Source organism: Sinocyclocheilus rhinocerous, unplaced genomic scaffold (assembly GCF_001515625.1).
Source record: "Sinocyclocheilus rhinocerous isolate Xijiao unplaced genomic scaffold, SAMN03320098_v1.1 scaffold278, whole genome shotgun sequence".
NCBI lineage: Eukaryota > Metazoa > Chordata > Actinopteri > Cypriniformes > Cyprinidae > Sinocyclocheilus > Sinocyclocheilus rhinocerous.
The window spans coordinates 172,103-185,143 of record NW_015664178.1 but is presented as its reverse complement, the minus strand read 5'-3'; the positions used below and the strand labels follow the sequence as shown (position 1 = coordinate 185,143).

General features: G+C 35.6%; 2 protein-coding genes across 5 annotated transcripts in view; one reads left to right on the top strand and one right to left on the bottom strand.

The window, feature by feature from the left end:
- Nucleotides 1-4,253, bottom strand: part of LOC107729663 (vasoactive intestinal polypeptide receptor 2-like) — a 31,933-nt gene extending 27,680 nt beyond the window's left edge. The window contains exon 1 of the mRNA XM_016540312.1: nt 3,991-4,253. Coding sequence (XP_016395798.1) covers nt 3,991-4,050 — 60 coding nt within the window. The 5' untranslated portion in view covers nt 4,051-4,253. The remainder of the gene's footprint in view (nt 1-3,990) is intronic.
- Nucleotides 4,254-10,134: 5,881 nt separating this feature from the next.
- Nucleotides 10,135-13,041, top strand: part of LOC107729650 (zinc finger MYND domain-containing protein 11-like) — a 19,927-nt gene continuing 17,020 nt past the window's right edge. For 2 of the 4 annotated variants that reach the window (XM_016540288.1, XM_016540287.1), the window contains exon 1: nt 10,135-10,309. The gene's annotated coding sequence lies outside the window, so the exon portion shown is untranslated. The remainder of the gene's footprint in view (nt 10,310-13,041) is intronic. The other 2 variants (XM_016540290.1, XM_016540289.1) reach the window with 1 other exon arrangement.

Sequence of the window (13,041 nt, the reverse complement as noted above, 5' to 3'; positions counted from 1 at the left end):
ACCAGGTGCCAGGTACTGTACTCAGTGAAAACCCCCTCAAAAGTGAACCGTACCGAGCCGTACCATGCAGTGGAAAAGCGCCATAAGTGAAATGTTATAGTTACTTTTACCTTTTTCACACAGAAGAGAGACTGGGGCAAGCTGTCACAAGGGAGGTATAGCCCTTGTGACAACTTGCCCCATCTACCTTATATATGAAAGAGGCCAAAGTAGCCATAACATTTAGAGTCACATTTAGAGTGGCAGCATGTCCAGTGCATTTTCATCTTTAAACAAAGATGACCTTAGTAATGTTACTCAGTCAGTAATGTCACTCAGTCACCCTATTTTATTTGCAATATCCTTTTGCATCCTTCTGTAGTGCTGTGCATGTGACACAGTTTCCTGCTCGCTCATGCCTAAACCCCACTAGAGTAACTGCCAACAAACTCATTTCCATGCGTTTTTTTAGGACTACAAATTTATTTGAAGGTTATGGGGGAAATGTACTTACAATGAAATGTAGTTGCTAATCTTTTATTTTCACTGTAAACAATGACAAAGCGCAGCACAGACAGCATCTGGCTACACTGGATTTGCGGGTGGTTAGTGAATAAAATATGGTTTTGCTCTGAAATGCCACAAACAAAAGTGGTGTGACTGTTGAAGTTTAAACCTACGATGATGAACATCTTTACTATGTCTTCTGTGGCTTGACAATGTGTTTCTGTGCTACTCTGTTTCTCTTCTGACACAGTCAAGATGACTTAAGCTGCATGAGATGAATCTGGATTCTGGAATCTTCCACTTTTGAACTGAAGTGGGTCAGCTGGAAAGCATGAAACTTTGCAAATGTCATCATCTGATTATCTGCGATCGTGTGGTCTCGTGTTTACGGTGAAAAGCAGTTGTGCAACTGTTATCAGTTTGCAAGCCAACTTTCAATTTCTCTCACAAGAGCATAAAGCATCGCTTAAAAAGTAATTAAACACTTTCCCAATGAGAATAAGAAATGCATTTCAAGGTCAAAAGCGTTCTGAGATTTTGTTGCTTAGTTTAAAAAGTTGTGCAACACACAAAAAGCTGTGTTATTACTATCAAAACAGTGCAGAAATTTCTAAAACAATTTTGTGATTACTTTATTATTTAGTAGAAAAATACCTCCTGGATTATTGCTGTTTTTGTCGTTTCAAATCCTAAACTACTATCAGAAGAATAACACATAGGCTACCTTTGACATTTTTGTTGTTTCATGATTCATTTTGTGCTTTGTTATTTATTTATTTAAATTATAAAAACATTTTTTCCTGAGTACTCAAAGTATTGAATGGAAAAAGATCTTCTGGATTATTGTCATTTTCGTACAGCATAGGAGGTTGGAATTTTTTTTTTAGAGGAAAAGAAAAAAACTGTTCTTTCTGCCACTAAAACATTGTATTGTTCAGATCCACAAAAGCCTGTCACAGAAATACGATACAATACCATCAAACCCCAGGAGGACAAGGAGTAGCGAAATAAAAAATGGCATTAAATGTTGCTGTATGAAATTGGTCAGGGATTGAATTTTAATAGAGCACAACCACACATAACTTCCTCTCGGAGCTTTGATGGGATCTCTGTGTCATATGTCTTCAGTATCTGACGATACCTCTTGATCCATGGATTGAAAACCTAGTTTTAGGGACGTAAACCTAGTTTTAAGGATTTTTTGGGAGCAGAAATTCCATGAGCTTTAGAAATCACTGTAAATTAAAAAAGTAGTACAACAAGAAAAGGTTATTTTATATAAATATGAGAATTGCTGCACACAAAACAATTACGTTTGAGTGCATTCTCAATACTAATCCAAGACAAAGACTGTAGAGTGGAAAACATATCAAGGACAGTCCTCTTGTAGCATAATCCCTGTAGAAGACAAACTACACAGATATACATTACATCTGAAAAATTCTCCAGCATTCTAACATTGAGTTTGTGTGTTACATGGTGTATCTGTGCCTCTGGGGATGCAGCCATATGGACACACAGTGTTGCACTTTAATTAAGGTCATAAAGAGATGCTCGATTATCTAAAAGAAAAGTAACTGCTTAATGGACTTTTGAATAGATAAGCTTTGGCTTATTTAAAACGAGATTAACAGCAATGGCTTGTAAACAATATCTTATATAAGTTTAGTTATGGCGCATCAATTTTCCTGCATCTAAACTATTTATCTTTGACCTTGGTATTTAACCTGCAACAAGTCCTTTTTTTTTTTTTTTTTTATCTTTTTCAGAAAAAAAAAAATCTAAACAGCCTTAAAACAACATAAATTAACCTTAGAAGTAAAATTGCATGAGATAATACGACTTGTTTTCAGAGAACATTTCTTAAATATTAGGTATTTTTCACTTGTTTTAAGCATTTATTTGCTTGTTAGTATATCTAACAGCCATTTTGTGCCGTACATACAAAGTTTAAACTTTATGAGACCGTTTATAGGTTTTATAGCTGTAAAAGTCCATTAGGAGGTCAATGTTGAAAGTACTTTTAAAACATTTTTGCATGCATTTTCAAATATTTAAGGAAAATAATTAAAATTTTAGCTGGGCAAAAAAGCATATAGGTTTTTATTTGTCTGCAAGCCACCAGTTTTAAGCTCCACAGCAAGAAATTGAGTAGCTCGTGCACTGATGAGTCTTTTTGTGAGAGCCCTTTGGGCGAAACACCTGAATCACCACAGAGACCTTGTCTAGAATAGCCCTGACCCAGTTCTGACCGCTCCTTTAAAACATTGTGTTATGTCTCTTTTTAATATATTTGAGAGACTCATTTAAATTGTAATTTAATTTGAAACTGTAAGAGTGAACAGCACAAGCAGAACACAGAGAGGTTGTTGCGAAGCGAAGATCAATAAACCAAATGTAATAAGAATAGAAATTTCACACTTTTAACCCTAATGGCTAAAAAAAATTAAGAAAGAAAAAATAAATTAATTTGTGGTTACCTTAGATTGCACATACAATTCAGATTTTTTTGTGGCTTATTTCTCAGTGAATATTTCTCAGAAAAAAAAGTTTATAATTTGTAGACACATACCTTAAAGTCTTTGCTGCCAAAAAATAATGAAATATTTCGACCGCTAGTGCCCAGGAAAAAAAAAAAGATTCACTGAACGCATGTTGACCTTCTGTGACAACATGCCCCAATAACTGTGGATGTGGTAATGGGTTATGTTGTCACAACTTATCCCGACATTAAACAGCCAATTTTATGCTTTTTAAAAAGTAAGCAATTACAAAGCACAAAATGATTCGAAAAATGTAAAAGTTAGCCTATGTGCTATTCTTCTGATAGTCACTGGTTTTGACATAATTTCTAGCTAGACCAGGCTGGTCAAGATTTCAATGATAGATCAGCTGGTAGTCTAGCAGGGCTAAGATCAACCAGGCAAACCACTTTATACCAATAATGAACCAGCTATCATATTCCAAAACCAGCTACTGTAAACTGATATAAGCTGACTTTCATGATCTTTGTTCAATGTTTTTCAATTGCATCAAACACATTTGAAATGTAACTCATATATTTTTGTAATTCATAAATTGAACAAAACTATAAATATAACATAAATACGTGACAACTTGACGTGACCTTTGTGAAAAACACTGAAAACAGAGTTCAACCGAACCCCTTAGTTTAAATCTACATTCATTATACAGTTGATACCTGAAACATGCTAGCATGGTTTTAGTGTGTTAACTTATTTACCTAACAGCTATGGCTACAATATAATAGTTTGGAGGACACCATTCAAAGACATTGCAACGTTTTGAACTAGGTTTGAAACCAATATAAAAAACCAAAAGTAGAGAAAACTCGCATTTGTTGTGTTTGGACTTCTCACTCAGATTTCATATTTACTGAAACACGGCCCTTATGACAACACATCGCCCCTATTGACAGTTGAAAGCCGCACACCTGAGGCTGAGTAACTCAAAAGTACCGGCGCAGGTAGGGTCGTTACTTACCGCGTGCGCGTGCCAAACTAAGAGAAAAGTCAAACAGTTGTTCACGAGGTTCATCTTCATTTCTTGCTGGTTTCATAAATAATATCTCTCTTGATCGTAAGTTCCGAGCAGTCCTCAGCATCAAGAGCGAGAAGTCATCCTTCAAGTCAGAAGAAAACAAACCACTTGCGCCGAGATGTCCGGTGAAAACACTTCTGAGCGCGCAAAACCCATGTGCTGTGTGCAGGAGGGCTGAGCGCGAGCTCTCGCTGAGGGGAGGCTGTTGATTCTGTTCCTCCTCCTTTAGATCATCAGATGAGCCTTATGCACACATCTTACACTGCCAGCACTTGGACAGATGTTTAACTGGCATTCATTTCAAACACTTTGAGTGTTTATCTGATTTGGGGTCACTCAAATTGGGGTGATTTTGATGATTATGGGCTAAATAGGGCTGGTTGTTACACTTTTTTACTCCAGTAAATATTTCTCAGAGTAGATTTAGTTTGAAAGTCGGTCTCTGTATAGACACATACTCTAAAAATCATTGGCTACACAAAAGCGATTGAACATTTCCACAGCCCAGGACAAAACATGTTGTCAAAAGACCTTTAGACAACATGCCCCTATTTAGTTAGTCCCAATCGAACCTGCCTTTAAACAGCCTATAATGGCTTTTCAGCAACATTTAAACAGTAAAACAATCGTGAATAAAATAAATCATGAAACAGCAAAATGTACAAAAATATTGAAAACTTTTTTTTTTTTTTGGCCAATACATATTGTATTTAATGAATTTATACCAAAACACGTGATGACTTGCCTCAACTTGACTTCTATGAAAAATAACGTGTGCTGGCACAAGGACAGAATTCATTAAAATATTCTCATTTAAAAGCAACATACAAAATCACTCTTACACAAACAACATTTTGATATCTTTTACTTGTTTGGTTGGGTGGCTGTGAAAAAGCACAGTTCATCTGGAGAGAAGAGCAATCAGTTAACAAGCATGAAAATGAGTGTGAAAATAAGCGTGAAGTCTTATTTGGATTCTAAAATATATCTTTTCACTTTATTATTTATTAGTTTGGACTCCAAACTATTGTGCATCAAGTGATTTGCTGATTAGTTCAGCATTAACTTGAGAAAATAAGCTAACTTCTCCCTTCTTAAAGATGAAGTCTTGTGGGTGAACCTGTGAATATTTTTGCTTTCATATAAATGTCAAACCACAAGTTATGTAGTTCACAGATGTGATAAACTTGAAAGAGTGACTGACCAACAAAAACATTTATGTGTGTAAAGGTAGAGGAGACATATTCCTTTTTTTAATGTATTTTTGTGCTTGTCAGGTTTTGCTATTTAACTTTTTAAACTACAGTACACTGAAAAAATTGGTGAAGAATTGGCTTTGGCAATTATTTATTTTCTTTGTAATTACTTTGGCAAATTACAAAGCAGCAGCAAGTACACTAAATTAAATGTGAAACTTTGAAGTACTGTAGAAAAACTGAAACTGCATTTTCTTGTAAAACATTCTCTAATCATTTTTGTATTATTACTTGAAAAATCATTTTACAGTGTATGAATTGAACACTGATTCATTTGGACCTGAATTACTTGGAACAGCTATATCTGTATTTGAAAGATCTGCCCAATAAATGACACCCAAGATGCCGCCAGTGTGTGTACCGGGTCAGTTGAGCTAAACAGCAGCTTAATAAATCGTAACTTTCTCAGCACTGAAGTGCAGTTCCAGGAAATCACCTCATTCATAAGCATTGTATTTATTCTTGGTCAGGTAATGTGACTCTATGAACATCATGTGATGGAGTTTGGAGACAGATGTGGAAATATGTAAATCAGAGAGCAGCCATTGTCTCTTTGAGCTGATGGGAGAAGAGTGTATCAAACAGAAACATGGTAATATATGAAAAAGATCTGTCTCGAGTGTTATTATTATAAAGTACAGCTCATGTATACTCTTAAATGCTCTTTAAAATAAAGGTTCCAAAGGGGGTTTTCACAGCGATGCCATAGGAGAACCATTTTTGGTGCCCTAAAGAACCCTTCATTGAACACTAACAGTTCTTAAAAGAACCATCTTTTTCTTAGTGTGAAGAACATTTTAAAAATCTAAAGAACATTTTTTCATTATAAGGAACCTTTTGTGGAATGTAAAATTTCCATTGACTGTTAAAGGTTCTTCGTGGAACCTTATGACAATAAAGAACCTTTATTTTCAAGAGTGTATTTGAGGATAATGTTCAAAAATGAATGCAATACAGTGTGAGAATTTGCTTATTAGTGACTTTGTAGTTATTCTGGAGATGACTGGCTGGGCTTTGACATGCCAGTGACCTCTTCTGGTTGTCCTAGGGCTAATGTGTCACATGATAAGTCATCCTACCATATAATGAGTTTTGGATGAAACCATCCCAAATGTGATGTTAGAGAACGCATTTTATTCAAATGTAAACCAGACGTTGCCAGACAGATGAGAACACAATTTAATCTGCGTATTTTGAGGTCTGTCAAACTACACAGGATGTCTGAATTAATGCATTTTCATAAAATATGAGTAGCAAGTTTTATTTTGAATCAAGCCGGATGATCATAGACAGTGTGGAAAGATGAACAGAAGACATTACTCTCTCAAATCCAGACCATCTGCACTGGAACATTTCACAAAGGAAAATACTGACATGTAGTTGATCATCATTTATGGCTTTTTATTTTGGTGTATGCTTTTACGTTCCCAAAAATGCACCTTGCGTCAGATGCGCATATTAAAACCCAGACAGGATTTCTCCTTCTATGGAGATCCAATGGTGTATCATTTCCCAAAAAGTCTGAGAAGGAAAAATGAACAGAGAGTGCACTGAATAGAGTCTAGATTAAGACCTGCACTGATAGTTCCCACAGATAGTGGACTGATCCAGGACATGTCATTATGAAGAAATTCTGCTCAGACAGGAATCTGAAACATGATATTTCACTGCTAGTCTCAGTCTGGGATATTTCATAGGTTGTGGGGAAAAAAGGAAAAAAAAATTCATGAATATTCTGTTCTAAAACTTTTGCTGAGAACAAAATAGTCCATTACAACGTATGAAACAATCTGCATTGCAACAAAGATCAACACTGTTGCTACAATATTACAGAACTATTAATGTTAAAACATAAAGATGTCTGGCTGCAGGTAACTTATGCATTAAGCTTAAAGGAATAGTTTATCCAAAAATGAAATTTTGCTGAAAACTCACCATCAGGCCATCCATGTTATAGATGAGTTTGTTTCTTCATCAGAACTGATTTGGAGAAATTTAGCATTACATCACTTGCTCACCACTGAATCCTCTGCAGTGAATGGGTGCCGTCAGAATGAGAGTCCAAACAGCTGATAAAAACATCACAATAATCCACAAGTAGTCCACACAACTCCAGTCCATCAATTATAACCTTGTGAAGTGAAAAGCTGTGCGTCTATAATACTGCTTTCTGAATCAGGAAAGAAATCTGCACAGATCAAGTTTCTAAGATCATTTCAGATCGTTTCTAAGTGAAAACAGTCCAAAACATTTCTGTGTGTTATTATTGATTATGGACTGGTATTTTGGCCAGAAGTGGCAGTTTAAAGTTAAAATGACTTGGATTACTTTCTTACAAACATGCAGCTTTTCAAGACATTAATTGATGGCCTGGAGTCGTGTGGACTACTTGTGGATTTTTGTGATGTTCTTATCAGTTGTTTGGACTCTCATTCTGACGGCACCCATTCACTGCTGAGGATCCATTGGATGCAAGTGATGCAATGCTAAATTTTTTCAAATCAGTTTCAATGAAAAAACAAACTCATCTACATCTTGGATGGCTTTAGGGTGAGTACTTTTTTTTTTTTTTTAGCAAATTTTCATTTTTGGTTGAACTATTTCTTTAAGCTTTACAGAAGCATCAACAATAAAAAAAAAGGTCTTTGCTTAAGAAAATACAACTGTAGTGATGTATGGATCAGAATTATTACGTGTCTTCTTAGTGTTCTCATTCCTGGCAAATTCTTTCTTTAAAAAAAGGACCTATTACGCAGACTCTGCCAGAGTAACAGAAATAATGACAAACATTTTGTCTAACGTTGAGATGTGTTTAGACTATTCATTACTTTGTTGTGATATTAAAGAGGGGGGAATGTAAGCACATAAAGATCCAAATAAATTGGGCCATGCAAACCTTTACAGAGAACTGTGAATATTTGGGTTCCCAGCATTTCAGGCCTCATAATGGTAAAACAGCTGAATACTTTCCATTTCTATTAAACTACCTATGAATATGAGTTCAGATCTCTGACACAGCAGCAGGGACTTTTACATGGCTAATTTAAGTTATGTTAAGTTAAGTCAGACTATGCCATCACTGCCCAAGACATCTTCTCATCCTGTTATGACATACCTTTGTAAATACCAGAATTGTTCATGTCGGGCAATGCATTATTAGTGTACATTGTCAGTAAAACCTCAAAGAGAAAAATAACACAGTTATACTTTCACTAACAACTTGGAAAAGGCGATGACGTAAAGAAACAGTATTTGTTATGTACAGTATATTCATCTTTGTTTATAGGTTGCAGACATGTTGGTGTCAGTCTATGTGTGTTCATTTAGCACCATCTGCTGGAGCTTCTTCTTAAGGTCAACGAGAATTATTTTGGGAAAATCTGTTTTTCCCATTCACTCCAATCCAAAGAAATGACAGGTCTTATAATATGTTTTAATGTTAATATGTTTTGGGACCTGTAAAAACAATGCAATTACAGAGATGTTTTTAGTAGCATTACTTATTATTGCCCATAACAACTCATACAACATTTCATATGTAAGAGAGTAAAGAAATAAATCTATTAAGGCACATGTATGCATAGGCTACACATACATTTCACTGTGAAAACTATTTTGATCATGATCGTTTTTCAATAATCAATAAATAAAGACACTTTCATCTCTCTATTTCAAAACGGTCATATTTGCATATTTGAGGGGGGAAAAGTCGAATAGTTTGCATCACTGGATACAGCTGTCGGTCATTTAACATTTCTACCATAAAACAGTTGACTAATATTAAATGATTTGCCTTTTGCTAAACCCTACTTTGATTTGATTGGCCATCTAAATTATTTTGACATTGACGAGCGTTGTTAGCCACGCGCATCTGTAGACTAGCGCAGGTTAATGCTCGCACTTTAATAGTATTTATAGATCCAAACAGGCTGCGTGACTATGAGAAATGATTACCTCAGTCAAAATGTACGTCGGTAATCGGCTAATGTTGGCACCCGTGCCATAGGTTGCTGACATCTGGTCTACTGCATTTGTTAAACTCAACCGTGCTCAACAAAGTTACCTAAAATGTTAGAGTGGGAAAAAACGATTACGCAAAATATTTTTTCTTTAATTTATAGGAAATATATGTTTATCAACTATGACAAACAATATTTGGTCCAAAGTCAGTCCTTAATTACTGCAGGTTAAATATGCAACCTTGTTACTTGTAACCTTTTATTTTGCTTTTTACTTTTACATTTTTTTGTGTTAATTTTAATTTAACTTCATTTTAAAGTTTTATTCGTTTTGTTTTTGTCGTTTTTATTAGTTTTTTAAGTCTATATAGTTTTTATTCATTTGCATTTATTAGTTTTAGTTGATTTAGTTCTATTTATTTCAGTAGCCTACTTTAACGAAAATGAAAAATGTTGCCTTGGTAACAAGCTCAAATAAAATACGTTTAAGTTTTTAGTTTTAGTTATGATAATAACCCAGACATATTTAAAATTTGAATAATAGGGTTGCAAACCAATTAACTGAATTGAAAATTAAAACCGCTCATATAATATTTGATCACCTGTCCCTGCAAAGCCCCAAAACATGCTGTAGATTTATAATAAATACATTTCTGAGATGATGTGCTCATCATATCTAACAGAGAGGCCACACAACTCATAAACAGCTAGGCTAGATAAGTTCAGTTTTAATTTGAATTTTCTATTTATGAATACATAAAAACTTCCACAGAGCAGTAAGGCTTGAGAAAAAAAAAAGAGCTTCAAGGTGAGACGTGCAAAGTAAAGCGCGCAACTGCAGCGTTCTGCCACTAGAGTTCTCCCACAGCCTGTGACTATATGTGTGTGAGTGTGTGTTTACCCCCTCCGAGCTCTCAAGTGTGGCCGGGCTCCTCCAACCAACCACAATTCTGACATTTAACTCCGGAAACACAAATGTAACCAGCGCTGCGTTACATCCTAAAGTGAGACTGAACGGCGAGGCGTTTGATCAGCTGTCGGACAGCGGTAAGTAAGCGCATAAACCGGGTCGATTTCATGACATTCGCAGCAAAGAGGAACAAAAAATCCACTCCCAACTGGTTGGTTTTGTCTAGAAGCGAGGGAGGGATATCAACATGGCGTCCATGTAGCTCACTAACCAACAAGAATGTCTAGGCACCGAATGAAGATTTTCCCTCCATTTGCAATTTGATTGGGTTATTAATCGCGATTATTTGCAGTTTGATTATATGTAGCGCGTGTCAAAAACGGCTCGCGAGTTTACGATGTCCTCATGTTTATAGTTTTGCGACTCTTAGACAGCCGTTTGTCGTTTCTTTCCGGCACTGTGACCGAAATGCGGGACCTGCGCTGGGTTTTATTGATCACTGATAAGACAGACAGCTGTCAAAGTCATCGTGGCTTTTGAAATAACGTTATTTTGATCGCTTCGTTAATATAATCGGGTTCTTAATGCTTTTACGCCGTGCATTCCAGCACTCGGGTTGTGGATCACACGAGCTGTTGTGGTTCTGTAGTCTTCTGCGGGGGTTTTAAACATCACTGGCAACATTTTGTAGACCGTAACAGTGTGAACAAAAGTTACGATTGTCACAAAAACGTGTAACGTTGCTGTAGTAACATTCGATCCAGGAGGCGATCGGTTCCCATCCTTTCTGCGTAACTTATGTATTGCGCAATAAAGCGAACATGTCTCGCTGGTCACTTCAAAACCGTGCTCAGTGAATTATTATGTTAACTACAAATGTGGACTCATACGTAAAATAATAGCATTAAAAGGATGTAAATACACATGTGGTGAATATTCTAGATATATCAAGGCTTCCACAAAAGCTGTTTTATTCTACATGGAGTGGGTCGCCACTTAATTTGTGCTGCCATGTTGACGTCACGTGAACAGCCATGCAATTGACCAAGTTGCCAGTAATTATAATAACAATGTTTTGCTGCATATCACTTTCAGCCAAGGTGCTTTAAAAGTGTAAGTGTTGTAAACCAACAGTATTTAGTATTCAAACTTCATGCATCCAGACCTATAGGAGTCAGTATGACCTCAACAAAAACAGCCAAACAGTAAAAAAAAAAAACGAGTACACTTTTAAATGTTATAAAATGCAAATGACTTAAAATAGTTTCCCTTTTTTTCCCCATGTGAGTAATTTTATAGTGTTACATTATATATCATTTGACTTGTTCTTTCCACACATTAAGTTATTTCTGTTTATTGAAAGGTGAACCTTTATCAACCAAGGCTTTATTTACATCATGTAAAAATAGGTGGTTAGATTAATGTCTTCTACCTTGAAAACTTGATTTATGTAATTTCATTAATGAGTTTGTCTTGGATTCCTGGAAACTCATTAGAATGCACTTTTATTAATAAATTGCAGCCTTCAAAAGGAGTTCCAGCTCTTCATCCTCTGTAAGAACCATCTGGCAGTTGAATGTAGAAGCTGTAACTTAAAGTATGCACAACAGCAATAAATGTGACAGTCATATTTATCTGTTCTTCATGCCACATTCTAATATACTGCTGGCAGTAGGGTTGTCACGATTATGAAATTTGGCTGACGAATAATTGTCTAAAAATAGTCACGGTTATTGTGATTAATTGTCTGTTTTAGGGCTTTGGCGATTATGCCAATTATCGCGATTAATTGTCTGTTTTTTATGGCTTTCATTATATAATTGTGATTAATTTAAGGGTTCAGTAAATAATTATGATGTTATCTTTTAATCTTTTTTGAGTTATTATTTTGCAGTGTAAGATTACATAGAGTATTCCAAATTCTAAGAATCGGCCAATACCGATCCAACACCAGCGCTATTTTTTTTTCTACACCACTACAGGATATCAATACTGTGTTTGTGGAACTAATGGTCACTCTTTTTTTTAACCCTTTGTTATACATAATCCACTAAATACTCACTTCCTCATTACAGAGAAAAACTACATTTGAATAAAAATATATAAGCTATGAAATTGAAGCAACATAAGTCACAGCGCACTGCATTCCACACTGTACACAAACAAAGAGAATAGAAATGAGAGAGCAATGAACTCCAGCAAGATGTCATTTTATGCGAATCCCCAGACCTTTATCTACACATCAAGTATTATAATGGGAATATATCATCTTGGAGAGAGAGTTTTACCGTGCTGACTGTCATAACTGAACGTGACGTGCTGTTTGAATGCTGAGCGGAGAATGACTGACAGCTGCAGCAGAAGGAAGATCAATTTCTGTAAACTTAAATTTAACAATGTAAATATAATTCTGTCCCTCACATTAAGATTTGGAATGGCTTCAGATGATATAGGCTATACAGTGCATGAAAATCAAACTGGTGCTCTTCTGTTTCTTTTGGTGTATGACTCCCCCTTGTGCCATATAAAAAGCACAAGAATCGCGGTTGTCTGAAACAATCGCGGTTAGATCAAATAATCGCGATTAGATGGTTATTTAATTATCGCTACATGCCTAGCTGGCACTCTACAGAGTGAATACTGCTGAGGGTTTTTATAGAACTGGTTTTGCTTTCTACATTTCATTTTGACTGTAAATCTCTGTATAATCTCTGTAAATCTCTGTATATTTTTTATATAAAGATCCTAGAAGAATTTCCGCCCTAGGTTTACATGTGATTATAGTTGCAGGAGCTCTTTATAAAGAGAACAGAGTTCATTTAGATGGAGACTTAATGATGAAGTTATGTTATACTTTGGTGACATTTTC